Below are 13,648 nucleotides of genomic sequence, written 5' to 3'. Positions count from 1 at the left end.
GCTGCCAGCCAGCCGCTCCCCCACATCAAACGCAAGTCAACCCGTCAAGTCAAAGCACGCACCGCACCGCACCAATTACATTACCGAGGCACATGTTCCTCAACAAACCGCCATTCGGTAGGATTCGCAAGCCTTTTCCAGTCTCCGGAAACCACCACCCTCCCCCCTTCCCTTCCATGGCCCGTCGATACGCATCGAGTAGCCCTCCGAAAAAGCTCCCCCCCGTCTGACCAAGGACCTCCAATGTGCCGTGCTGCACAGCAGGCGCCATCCCCCATCCGACAATGGCTGCCATGCTCGAGTTCCGCACCCAAGGATACAATCCCTACGCAGTCAAGTACTCCCCGTACTACGATTCGCGCATCGCCGTCGCCACCTCGGCAAACTTTGGGATTGTCGGCAACGGCCGCGCGTTTGCGCTAGGGCTCACGGCGCAGGGAGTCCGAGTCGAGAAGACGTATGTTGCTCGCCGCCTTCCCCTTCCTTTGTTCTCGTTCCTTGGGAAGACGAACGCGGGGCAGGGAAGCTTCTGCGCGGGTGGACGTGGACGTTACAACAAGACTTGCGTAAGGCGGATCCGTCAAAGCTGACCCCAAAGACGTCGGTCGGATGTGGTAGTTTCGATACAAACGATGCGCTGTACGACTTGGCGTGGTCGGAGATTAACGACAATCAATTCATCGTGGCTTGCGGCGACGGCTCGTTGAAGCTGTTTGACCTTGGCGTCGATGACTTTCCCGTCATGAACTTTCACGAACACAAAAGAGAGACCTTCTCAGTCTGCTGGAACCCCGTCTCCAAGGACACCTTCATTTCCAGCTCGTGGGACGGAACGGTGAAAATTGTCAGTGACGGGCACCTTTGCGCTCGAGCCCGCGGACTCGGCTCGGCTCGGCTCAGCTCCTCGTGCTCCATCTCAGACTATAGCTAACCACCTCGTTTGTTCTCAGTGGTCGCCAACCCGTGCCCACTCGCTAAAAACGCTGCCTGTCGGCAACTGTACGTACAGCACTTCGTTCTGCCCATCGAACCCAGCCTTGGTCTCAGCCGTCTCCTCCGACTCCCACCTCCGAATCTACGACCTCCGCACTCCTTCCTCCGCCAAGTATCACCTCGTATCGACCATCCCGATACACGCCGCCGGTGCACGACCAGGCGTCAATCCTGGCCTCGCAGCCGCAAGTCAACCGGCCGAAGCCCTTACCCACGACTGGAACAAATACAACGATGCCATTGTTGCCACCGGAGGCGTCGATCGCATCATCCGCACATTTGACATTCGCAACCCGACAACAGGCCCGCTTTCGGTAATGCATGGCCACGAATATGCCATCCGTCGTTTGGCTTGGAGTCCTCACGCGAGTGATGTCCTCCTCAGCGGAAGCTACGACATGACTGTACGGTTGTGGAACGATGGCTCGGCCCAGCCGTCAGGGCCCGTGGCAGGCGCAAAGCCAGGAGTCCAACTGGGCGTCATGAACCGACACACAGAGTTCGTCACAGGCGTTGATTGGTGTCTGTTTGGTGTTGGAGGGTGGGTCGCCTCTGTCGGATGGGATGAAAGAGTGCTTCTTTGGGATTCAAACATGTTGATGGGCCCGAGGTGACATTGACCAAGGAGCATCCAGCCTTTGTGCTAGGCAAAATGATTGGTTCATTTGCTCATCTTGGGGAATATCGGCCAGCCACTTTCACTCGATTCGACATGACTGGGGTTTTATGATTGTATCTACAAAAAAAAAAAAAAAAAGACCGCTATTCAGATTCTCAAGGCCTTTTTGTACATACTACGGAGCATGTGAACATTATGACTGTTTTTTTTTTGTTTTCCAAGGCAAAGAAAAAGAAAAAAATTGCATTAAAAAAACAGTAAAGCGGACCATTCGTAGCAAAGCCTTGGTGGTAGGAGATTTTCTGATAACGTCTTTTGCGAGATTGCCTTCCGTGATAGCGACTTTTTTTTTTCTCCCTTTTCCTTTGGAAGGGAATGGTGGATGATAATGGCTCCCTTTCCTCCAGCCTTTTCGCCGGTATCCCACATACTCTTACACCACCTATACTGATTTAATGTACATGGGGATCCACCAATTTCCCGTTCCGGTATTCCTTGAAAGTTCAAACAAGTTTCCTGTTTTTGTTATCTCAAATCGTGCAAAATCCAAATCTAGATCCATTGCATCACGCCGGAGCCTTCTCACCAGGAGCTTCGTCGGGAACCTCTGGATGAGTCGAACCGTCTAGGCCGCTTGTTCGGAGGTCCATCTCGACGGACCTGACGCCCCATTTCAACGAATGGGTCCGACGATCGTGAATTCTCTGACCTGTGTCCGGAACGATTTGCATAACGATCACCGCGGCGAGGCTTGTCATGGTCAAAGTCATCATCTCGTGCATGACTGCGTTCCTGAATATTCAAGGCAGAGTCAAGCAGGCCTTGATTGCGGGCAAAACTGTGCGAAACGGCAGGCGGCTCGCTCCAGCCCCATCCCACAGTTGCCCACTGGTTCACATCTTCGACAAATTCCTCTCTTCGATGAATTTGGCCGCCGAAGAGGGAGGTGTAGGCATTCACCAGCATCTTTCTAGGTAGAGACTGGGTGAGCTGTTTTATCTTCTCATGATACTCTGGCAGGTTTTCGGCCTCGGCGTTGACCTTGGCACTTTCAAGAGTATCGTTGGGTTGTAGAGGCAGCCCTTCAAGAAGCTTTCTCGCCGGGGACAGTGAAGTTGGTGGCAAGAAGAGCCATCCCTCGCCGCCCTTGTTCTGTCGAGCAGTGCGGCCTAGTCGATGGATATAGGATTCGCGGTCTCGGGGGCAGTCCAGCTGGATAACGTGGGTAACGTCCGGGAAGTCCATGCCACGGGCTGTGACATCGGAGGAGAACAAGACTCCCTTTCGCACGGTGCGGAACCTGTCTGCCGAAGCCGTCCGAGCATACTGCGAGAGCTGGGACGAGATGGAAAATGTAGAAAGCTTCATGAGACCCTGCTTCCTTCGCTGGAAACCGAGCTCGCTGGCCATTTCCACCATGGCCGTAGTGTTGAGATATACAATAGCCTTGAACGGTGCTGCTTCCCGGTCTTCGTCCGCCTTGGCCGATTCGCGGTCAATGAGCTCAAATATGGCCGGAAAGGCGTTGGTCCATGAATTCAGGCGAACGAGATGTTGAGGAACTCGATCGTGAGTAAGTGATTCATTTTCGCCAATGGTCTGGACGAATTCAAAATCGTCGGATCGGACCATTTTGCGAGCAAGACGAATGACATTGTCGGGTATAGTGGCCGAAACCAGCATAGTCTGTCGGACTTTCTGGTCTCGGCTTGGCAGGCAGCCGACGATGTCGTTCAGTTCCTTTTCAAAGCCAACATCTAGCATACGATCCGCTTCGTCCAGAACCAAAGCTGCTAGATTTGGTGCCTCTATACCAGATTGTGGGTCTTGGAGGAGGTCATTCAAGCGCCCGGGGGTGGCAACTAAAAGATGGCATCCCTGTCTCTGAGTTTGTCGAAGCATGGAACTTTTGCTTGTGCCCCCAACGGCTGACTGCACAACAAGGCCAGTGTGCTTAACGAGGCGCTGAGCTTCGACGGCAATCTGCTCAGCCAATTCACGGGTGGGAGAGAGAACAATTCCGCGGATGTCATCTGACCGAGCACGTCGAGAAGCTTGTTTGGAGGCAAGAGAGGGATCTTCTTCAATCATTCGCTGCAACAGCGGTAGCAGGAAGGCGATGGTTTTCCCCGTACCAGTCTTGGCTTGAGCCACGCTATGGCGGCAGGTTAGTCTCCGATTTGAGCCGAGAGAAGAAACGAGAAAACAATCATTAAACTCACATATCCGTGCCTTTGAGGGCGGGAGTGATGGTCTTTGCCTGGACAGGGGTCATCGTGGCGTAACCTAGGTCCTTGGTTATGGCTTTCAGGAGGTTTTGGTGGACACCGAGCGTGGACAAGTCGGCAAAATTAGAAATCTCACCCGCTACCGTCTCTGCGGGTGTCGGAGACTCGACAGCTGCTCCTTCTGAGCTGTAGAGTCTGAGTGCACATGGCAGGCTTCGGAAAACCGCGGCATTGCGTGAAAGAGATAGTATTGTCCTCTGCGCAACAGGCAGGGAAGCTTGAGCGCGGACAAATACAGATGGAGCGCCGACGGCGGCCAAGCCGGCACAGCGGCGAAAGCCTTGCCTTAGCATATTCCGAATAGACTGAACTTGTGGGTAAAGGTGCTGGCGAGCATAAAAGAAATAAATGTTGCGCCTGAGGAAATGCCGCGGAGCAGCAAAGGGGAAGGGATGTTTATCAGGATGGATTTGTGTTTGGTTGAGGAAGACGGGCTTGAGTTGAGGCCTTCAGGAACTCTCTTCAGGAAAAAAAAAAAAAAGGGAAAGGAAAAACGGGGACAGCCATTGGCAGGGTGGGTTGATACCAAACCTCATCCAATACAACCCCTTCATTCTGACCCGCCGCCCCCTTCTGATTAAAGCGACAAGCTACAGATGACCTCCCGCCTCCTAGACAGGTATCTAACCTTACCTAAGGTACCTAGGTAGGTGCCTGCCCCCTACTGCTCAACCCAAATCTTTTGTATTTCTTCGCGTCTCTTGCTCAAAGCGCCAATCGCCAACTCATTCCCTACCTTAGGTACCTAGGTAGGTAGTTGACTACTGAGCCGACTTGACATAAATGTCCAGCTTAAGCAGTTCCAAGTTCGGCTCCTCGTCTGAAAAATATATACACCTAGGTACCTACAGGTAGCTTATCTTAGGCACCTACCTAGGAGGTACTTAGGAGGTACTCAGTCGCCTTTGCTTGGATAATCCGTTTCGCATGTATGAAAACACACCGCCTCAGTTGAAAGTCAATGCTATGCAGGTTCAGAAAACAAGATTGCCGCCCAAACGCCCTTCATGTCTTAATTCTTCAAACCATACCCGTTGCCTCTTTCAAACCTGGTGTCATCAGAGTGTGAAGCGAATCAAACTCAGTATCTACAGCATATCCCTACTCATTTCGTAAGACCACCCTCCGTCGCGCCGAAGTTTGTCGCGAGCTATCAAATCTTTCCGGACTTCCTCCTCTGTCAATCGATCGGCTCCGCTCCAGTTAGCACTAGAGGTTCTGGCGCGGAACTTGTGAAACCTGTCCTTGCTCTTGTTGAAAACTTCCTCCATGTTCAATGGTGCAGGGGGTCCAAAAATCCGGGAGGGATCCATAGTCTCCTGACGCATCAGCGCCATTCTCAGATCTGGCGAGTCCGCCCAAGGTGCGACAGTCACGCCATTCGATTCATCATCCTCGCTGTCGTCATCTGTCTGAATTTCGGGAAGCTCTATGGTTTCGCCATTTTGGAACCTCGGGGAAGATCGAGGGACAGATTTAGCGGCGGACTTGCCGCCATTTGCGGCGGGACCTGGTCGAGCTGGCGTTTTATGTGCTAATCCAGCAGCATTGGGGTTCGGTGCAAAGGGGATAGCACCTTTCGAGATTTGTGCCATGTCCAGCGGATGCACTCCCTTCATCTGAGCACTGCTGTATGCATGAACTGGACCCTTGAAGAGATTTGGCGCATTGCTCTGAGGCGCATTCGTGTATCCAGCTTGGAAGATCGATTTCGATGGCAGTTCCTGCCATTCACGTCAGTAACAGGATTACGGGGTCAAATATCAAATATATTTAATCACTGACCTTCTTGAACGCGGCTGACGGCCGGACTGGTGGTCCTCTGATGTTTCTTTGGCTCGAGCCATCAGTTTCTTCGTCCGCAGGTTCACTTGTCCGGCGTCGTTTAGCGTCGTTTGATTGGTATGCCGCACCTCCTCGTGTTTGGGGCTGTTTGTATTGGGTTTCATCGCCCTTGTCTTGGGTCAATGGCCGCTTTGCGCCAGATTTACCAGCGTTAGACAGCACAGCATTCACCGGACGGCCGGGTTCATCTTGAGTCCATGGGGCATTGGACGTTGGTCGAGACGGAGGTCGACTGAGCGCAGGGTCATCAAACGTTGAGAAGTCGGGTGGGCCATTGGGTTGAGAGCGCACAGCAGGAGGGGGTGCTCTAGTTTGCTTTGCCTTTTCAATGGCAGCCTTTCTCTGAGCACCGCACTTGTTTTGCGCCTGTGAGGCTGCTTGTTCTTGCTGTTGTTGTCGTTGCCGCTCGACCTCTTGGCGCTTAAGCTGATCATGCTTACGCTGTTCCTCCTGTGCCGCAGCCTTTTTCCTTTCTATTTCGGCTTTCGCGTCCCGACGCCTTTGAGCCTCGCGCTCTTCTTGCTCTTTCTTCTTCGCAGCCAATTCCTGCGCCTTCACACGGCTAGTCGCTGCTGCACTTCTCAAGCTTTGAGTGGATGGTTTAGGTGGTAAGGATGCCTTGCCGACTTTGCTGCTGACCTGATGGGATGACTGAGACGACGAAGAGGAAGACGTATCGGGCTGCGCGGTGGACAATCTATACTGCGAGTGCTGCGATCCCGTATTGACTCTGATGACAGTGGGCGCCTGCTTTGTTCGGTTTTGTGTTTCTCGGGTTGGCTTTACAGGTCGCTTGAACTCTTTGCTACGCACAACATGAGTACGAACTCCGGAATGTGACGCCGAAGGCGCAGGCGCTGAAGATGCATCATCCATGTCGACGTCCTTGTCTATTGACACGGTTTCTTCGTCCAAGGCTTTAGTCGAGGTAAGGGTCTCTTGAGCCGACAATGGTGTGTAATCCTTTTGAAACGCAATCTGCTTCTCCATGGCAGCGAGTTTCTCCTGTTCTTTACTGAAAACGCGGGCTTTTTCGCGTTCTTTCTCCCGCATCTTTTCCAATTTTTCGTTCTGCTCTTCGAGTCTTTTGATTTCTTTTTCGCGCTTCTTCTCCTCTCGCTCCCTTTCGGCTGAAGCCCGGGTTCGGCGGGTTGTTCGTGAAGGGCTGGACTCAGCTTCCACTGCTGTGTTTTGCGGGATTTGAAGACCCAGTCCTTGTTTAGTAGCAATCGATTCTGACGACATGATGGAATGCAGGCCAAGGCGAGCTGATGATGGTGACATCAGAGATTTTCCCTCCGCACTTATGGCAGCGCTACTAGCCAACAGACCTCTGGAGCTTTTCAAAATGGACGACAGCTTGTTCTTTACTTGTCTTAGAGGGCTTTCTCGAACACTTCGAGAGGGCGATCTAAGCTGTGTATCAAAGCCACTGATTTCAGCCACTGTCATGAGACCTGGTTTAGCAAAGGACGCAACATTTTTATGAAGTTGAGGTTCTTCGTCTGTCCGATCCATGATCGGAATACCTGGAACAGAGGCAAGTTTTTCATCACCGTAGGATTGCTTGACCACTCTGTCCTGTACACATACTTCAGCAGCACCAGCACTTTCGTTATCTGAAAAGACAAAATCCGTTTGACCGATGGTCTTCTTGCCTTGGATACCTTCCACGACAACTGCAGAATGACTCTTCGAGAAACTCGGCCGGTCATCGGCTGCCAAACCAACCGTAGCAGGCGGCTCGATCCAGTCATCATCGTCATCCTGGGGGAAAGCCCCCGGTGTAGACTGAAGGGTTTTCAACGGAAGCGGGGAGGCAGTCTTCGGCGCAGGTGTCTTGCTCTGTTGAGTGAAAATTGCAGTTTTCGATTGCGATTGGCCAAGCATGTTAATCTGATCCTGCAGCCGTTGAGTATAGGTCTTGTTATCGTCGGTGACAGTTTGTGAAAACGCAGCATCTTCCGCGAACAAGTCATGTTCTTGGTCCTCTTCACGATTCGATTTCATCAGAGTTCCTCCTATGCTCTTGCCGCCAGTTTGCCTGTTGTAGTAGCTTGCCCTTCCGTGATCCAGGTGGCTACTTCGGGAGACTCGAGCACCACTGCTCTTACCAGCTGCGAGAGGCTCCCTGGCTGGCAGAGACGCGAAATTAAGGCTGCTCTTGCGAACAACGGGGCGTATCGGGCTTGAGCCGTCTGAAGTAGAGCGGGCATCATCAGTATGCTGAGCAATTTGTTTAGCCTCGAGGTTCGGTTGACTTTCAGCTGATGCAGCTTCATCGCATCCTGGTTCATGGTCGGGGTGAAAATGCGCCCCAGCAGCAGTTGTTTCCGATACTTCAGCTGAAATCCGCACTGTTTGATCCTGTTTTGCGGTTTGTAACGCTTTCTCCGGCGAGTCAGTGCATGCAATCCCTGCTGGATTTTTCTCTGGTGACATCGTAGTTGTGGGCTTTGCATTCATCTGGCAGGAAGTTTCCTCATCTTCAAAGTCCGTATCCATGTGAATATGCACCGGGGCGACATCTTGGCTTCCAAAGTAGCCAGAGTCTTGGGTTCCATGTATTGACTGTTTCGATGAAAACACAGCCAGGCGGGAGTTTTGCGGTCGAAGAGGGCTGGGGGAGCTTCTTTCAGCGTTTCTACTTATTGCGCGTTGATTCTTATTCAAGGGGCTTGAAACGCCAAGCGGAGTTGCAGAGAACACCTCGGAGAGAGGCTATGTCAAATCAGTATGCGCCATCAAGCGATGCACCATATATGACAAATACTGACCACACGCGTTTCTGTAAGTTTCGCACGATTTGCAGTCCTAGGTGTTTTCCCTCGAAGCTTCCCCGGAGTTTTGAAAATCTCTGCAAAATTTCTGCTGTTACGGTTAGCCATCAAACCTAAATTTTGCAGAGCTGAGGGCCTCCTCGTACGTTTCATTCTCGTTGAAGATGCCAGCCATATGTTCGTTGAGCCAGTCCAACTCATTCCGGGCAGAGTATGAAAATTCTTCCACCTCTGACTGAACAATTTGCAAGGCTGCATTTCGCTCCTCGGATATCCAAGCCTCGGAGCCTACCTGCAAACGAGGTGGTCTCATTGCTGCCATGGTACGCTACTCTGCCGGAATGGCGGTAAGAGCCGCGCGTCGCGTCTTCTGCCGAGGACAAAAAGAGCAATCAAAAATTCATCAAGCACATCCAAAAGTATGATTATAGGCGGAGGGATGAAGCTATAATGAGAGCCTGGGCCAAGGTAATTGATTGAAATAGATGGTGGAGAGCTTTGGAAGATCATACATCATTCCAGTGTGGCAATGTTTTGATTACTCCTGAATCGGGTTAGCGCGCTGAGGATAATCACTCTATTCGCGTTTACTTTGTTGGACGCCCCACGACGCCTACTAAGAGCACGTGTCGATAAGTCCTTATTCTTATCTTATCGGACACCGAACAATTACTGTTTACTTCTACCGCGCGCGTCGTTAAGGTGGGATATGATGATGTGTATCTGTTTGATGCTTTACCCAGCATGCAGTTTTCTCGTCATTCACACCTTCAGAGCCCAAGGACTTCCAAAACATGAGGGTCGTGGAAGTCATCATTGACGTACGCCGCTTTTCTGAATATCCTCCCATTCATGAATGCGACTGTTTTTGTTTTCTAATCTCCGATGTAGGGCTTCAAGTCGTATGCCGTTCGGACGGTAATATCAGGCTGGTAAACAAATCAGTGGCCGCCATGATTCGCGCCGACTTCCCTTTCTGACGTATTGAAACTAGGGATGAGAGCTTCAATTCGATCACGGGCCTCAATGGCAGTGGCAAATCAAATATTCTCGACGCTATTTGCTTCGTTTTAGGCATCACGAACATGTCGACAGTTCGAGCTCAGAATCTTCAAGTAAGACCATGCTCTTGTCGCGTAGGGGATTTTAAGCTGATCCCCAAATCAGGACTTAATATACAAGCGCGGGCAGGCCGGTGTCACCAAGGCTAGCGTGTCCATCGTTTTCGACAACAGAGATACCAAAAAATCGCCGATCGGCTTCGAGGAGTATGCGAGCATCAGTGTGACACGCCAAATCGTGTTGGGAGGCACGTCTAAATATCTTATCAACGGCCACCGTGCACAGCAACAGACCGTTCAAAACCTCTTCCAGTCAGTGCAGCTCAACATCAACAATCCCAATTTCCTCATCATGCAAGGTCGAATCACCAAGGTGTTGAACATGAAAGCAGTAGAGATCCTGGCCATGATCGAGGAAGCTGCTGGAACGAGGATGTTCGAGGATCGCCGAGATAAGGCACTTAAAACTATGGCCAAAAAGGAATTAAAGCTTCAGGAACTGCGGGAATTACTCAAAGATGAGATCGAACCAAAACTGGAAAAGCTCAGGACCGAAAAGAGAGCATTCCTTGATTTTCAGCAGACTCAAAATGACCTGGAGCGTCTTACAAGAGTCGTTGTCGCATACGACTACGTCAGGTGCCAGGAGAAGCTCACGCAATCAGCTGCGGACTTGGAAGAGAAGAAGAAGCGTCATAAATTTTTAGAAAAATCTGCCGACCGCCTCAAGAGCGAATTGTTTCACTTGGAGGAAGACATTAAAAAGGTCAGGGTGCAACGTGACAAAGAGGTCAAGAAAGGTGGGAAAGCACAGGCACTGGAAAAAACTCTGAAGGAGCACGCAAACGAGCTAGTCCGTCTTGCCACCGTCATGGATCTGAAGAATACGAGCTTAAACGAGGAAAAGGATAAAAGGGAAACTGTAGAGAAATTGGTTTCGGAACTAGACGCTGCGCTGGATGGCAAGACTGCAGCTTTCAATCGTGCCAAGGCGTCCTATGACGAGGCAAAGGATGACTTGACCAAGAAAACTCAGGATGTCGAGTCCAAAGAGGAGCTCCTACAGACTCTACAAACTGGCGTCGCCTCAAAAGACGGCCAAGAGAATGGTTACCAAGGCCAACTTCAGGATGCACGGAACCGAGCTACAGCCGCGGCTACAGAGCAAGAACAGGCCAAGATCAAGATTACACATTTGCAGAGCCGCGTGAAGGAGGAGGAACCGCGTGCTAGAAAAGCAAAAGAACAGAACGCAGGCCTTCTTCGTGATCTTGACGGATTGAAACATCAGGCGCAGCAGCTCGAGAAGGAGCTCGCGAAGCTTGGTTTCGAACCCGGTCAAGAAGAAGAAATGTATAAGCGAGAATCTTCTCTACAGCAAACGATAAGGTCGCTTCGTCATGACTCGGACAAGCTCAAGCGCCAAGTCGCCAACATAGATTTCAATTACGCTGATCCCGTTCCGGGGTTCGATAGGTCAAAAGTAAAGGGCCTCGTCGCGCAACTTTTCACGCTCGAAAAGGAACATGTTCAAGCCGGTACAGCTCTTGAAATCTGCGCAGGTGGCCGACTATATAACGTCGTCGTTGACTCCGAGGTTACGGGTACACAGCTGCTTACAAAAGGCAAGCTACGCAAACGGGTGACAATCATCCCTCTCAACAAGATTGCTGCTTTCAAAGCATCGGCCCAAAGCATCGCAACTGCGCAGAGTCTTGCCCCTGGTAAGGTCGACCTGGCGCTGTCACTGGTCGGGTATGACGAACAAGTGTCAGCTGCCATGGAATATGTATTTGGGAACACGTTGATCTGCGCTGATGCAGAAACTGCCAAGCGTGTTACATTTGATCCGCAGGTCAAAATGCGAAGCATTACTCTGGAAGGGGATGCATATGATCCGTCTGGTACCTTGTCGGGAGGCAGTTCTCCTAATTCCAGCGGTGTGCTGGTAACGCTTCAGCAGCTGAACAACATCAGCCGACAGCTCAATGATATGGAGCAATCTCTCAGGGATGTGCAAATCGTAATTGCCCAAGAGAAGTCCAAGCTGGATCAGGCTCGACGCATTAAGCAGGATCTAGACCTGAAACGCCACGAAATCAAACTTGCTGAAGACCAAATCAGCGGTAATTCTTCTTCGTCAATCATCCAAGAGATTGAGAACATGAAGGCTAGCATTGCTGAACTTCAGGAGGGTATCACTCAGGCCAAGTCACGCCAAGCAGAAGCAAACGCCGACGTGAAGAGAATCGAGAAAGATATGAAGGACTTTGACACGAACAAGGACGCAAAACTCGTTGAACTCCAGCAGTCTCTGGATAAGTTGCGAACTAGCCTCGATAAAAGATGCTCAACGGTCAAAACATTGCAAAAGGAACTTCAGAGCGCACAACTCGATCTGGAGCAAGTCAGCGCTGACTTGTCAGCAGCGCGCGAACAAGCGCAAGAAGCGGAGCTCGGAATCAAGGCAGCCATGCAGGACGTGGAGAATCTGTCGAAGCAACAAGCTGCACTGACACAGACGCATGACACGGTGCAATCTCAGTTGGATGACGAGAAAGCCAAGCTCAGTCTGTTCGACGACGAACTTGGAGCTCTGGAGGAAGCCATGAGGTCAAAGAATGCACGAATCACGGAGGAGGGGCTGGAGATGCAGAAGCTGGGCCATCAGATTGAGCGTTTCCACAAGGAACAACAAGGCGCTGCAGACAACGTGGCTCATTTGGAATCCGAACATGAGTGGATTCAGGACGAGAAGGACAAGTTTGGCCGGAGTGGGACGCCGTATGACTTTCAGGGCCAGAACATTGGGGAATGCAAATCTACTCTGCGAAACCTGACAGACCGATTCCAGGGCATGAAGAAGAAGATCAACCCCAAGGTGATGAATATGATTGACAGCGTCGAGAAGAAGGAGGTGACGCTGAAACATATGATCAAGACGGTCATCCGCGACAAGCGAAAGATTGAGGAGACGATTGTCAGCCTCGACGACTACAAGAAGAAGGCGTTGCACCAGACGTGGGAAAAGGTGAATGGGGACTTTGGGCAGATATTTTCCGAATTCCTTCCGGGCGGCAGCTTCGCCAAGCTCGATCCGCCCGAAGGCAAGACCATCAGCGACGGGCTTGAAGTCAAAGTATGCCTGGGCAAAGTGTGGAAACAAAGTTTAACAGAGCTGAGTGGCGGTCAAAGGTATGAGTTCCCACACACCAAAATCCACCAACAAGGAGAAGGTCTCCCTCTTTCTTTTGTCGGTGGTGGGACAAGAAAGCTGACATGGAATGTGACTACGTGCAGATCCTTGGTTGCGCTGGCGCTTATCATGGCGCTTTTGCAGTTCAAGCCAGCTCCCATGTACATTCTTGACGAGGTCGATGCAGCCCTGGATCTTTCTCACACACAAAACATCGGGCGGCTCATCAAGACACGCTTCAAGGGCTCCCAATTCATTGTCGTCAGTCTAAAGGATGGCATGTTCCAGAACGCCAACCGTATTTTCAGGACACGGTTCAGCGAGGGCACAAGCATGGTGCAGGCGTTGACGCCGGCTGATATGAGGTAGGCATGCCGTGTGCATGAGCCATCGTGAGCCATGACAAGAGCAAGATCAGTCTGCTTCTATACCAAGGGCAGACCTTTTTTTCGTATTTCTTTTGCCTCTCTCTCTCTCTCTCTCTTTTTTTTTCTTCTGTTTTCTTCGTATTCGTGGAGCATGGATGGGGAGCGCGTTGTCTTATTTTACGTGTTCTGGATTCACGACAAATATTCTCACGCACCTCTCGTACATACCTTACTTACATGGCGATGTTGCATGACCAAACACATGAATAACGCGTCAAACCGGAGCAAAACGCTCGCGGACGTTAGCTGGTACTTGCCCGATGCGAAATTGACTTTTTGCCCCCGTCTCCCTCTTTTCTCGTTTGAGGACTAGTAGTTCCGGGAAAGATGACAAGGTTCCATAGCAAGACGGCCCACACTTTGTCATCATGGCCGCAGTCACGAATGCCAAGTCAAGCCGGCAGGCAGTAGGGCAGCTTTCACTCTTCGTACGGGGTG

General features: G+C 51.2%; 4 protein-coding genes across 4 annotated transcripts; 2 read left to right on the top strand and 2 right to left on the bottom strand.

The window, feature by feature from the left end:
• Positions 1-284: 284 nt before the first annotated feature.
• UV8b_01207 (uncharacterized protein) lies at positions 285-1,607 on the top strand (the record flags this gene model as incomplete). The annotated part of the gene is made up of 3 exons (XM_043138705.1): positions 285-457; positions 619-844; positions 951-1,607. The coding sequence occupies 3 exons, from the start codon at positions 285-287 to the stop codon at positions 1,605-1,607; spliced, it is 1,056 nt and encodes a 351-aa protein (XP_042994639.1).
• A 587-nt stretch (positions 1,608-2,194) lies between these two features.
• Positions 2,195-4,193, bottom strand: UV8b_01206 (uncharacterized protein; the record flags this gene model as incomplete). The annotated part of the gene is made up of 2 exons (XM_043138704.1): positions 2,195-3,767; positions 3,835-4,193. 2 exons carry the CDS (start codon positions 4,191-4,193, stop codon positions 2,195-2,197), a joined length of 1,932 nt encoding a protein of 643 aa, XP_042994638.1.
• A 795-nt stretch (positions 4,194-4,988) lies between these two features.
• Positions 4,989-8,847, bottom strand: UV8b_01205 (uncharacterized protein; the record flags this gene model as incomplete). The annotated part of the gene is made up of 4 exons (XM_043138703.1): positions 4,989-5,624; positions 5,686-8,466; positions 8,523-8,613; positions 8,672-8,847. 4 exons carry the CDS (start codon positions 8,845-8,847, stop codon positions 4,989-4,991), a joined length of 3,684 nt encoding a protein of 1,227 aa, XP_042994637.1.
• Positions 8,848-9,319: 472 nt separating this feature from the next.
• Positions 9,320-13,151, top strand: UV8b_01204 (uncharacterized protein; the record flags this gene model as incomplete). The annotated part of the gene is made up of 5 exons (XM_043138702.1): positions 9,320-9,346; positions 9,417-9,457; positions 9,520-9,640; positions 9,693-12,781; positions 12,887-13,151. 5 exons carry the CDS (start codon positions 9,320-9,322, stop codon positions 13,149-13,151), a joined length of 3,543 nt encoding a protein of 1,180 aa, XP_042994636.1.
• Between the last annotated feature and the right edge of the window lie 497 nt (positions 13,152-13,648).

Source organism: Ustilaginoidea virens, chromosome 1, assembly GCF_000687475.1.
Source record: "Ustilaginoidea virens chromosome 1, complete sequence".
NCBI classification, from domain to species: Eukaryota; Fungi; Ascomycota; class Sordariomycetes; order Hypocreales; family Clavicipitaceae; genus Ustilaginoidea; species Ustilaginoidea virens.
The sequence above is the reverse complement of the archived record's forward strand: the minus strand, read 5'-3'. Positions and strand labels throughout refer to the sequence as shown.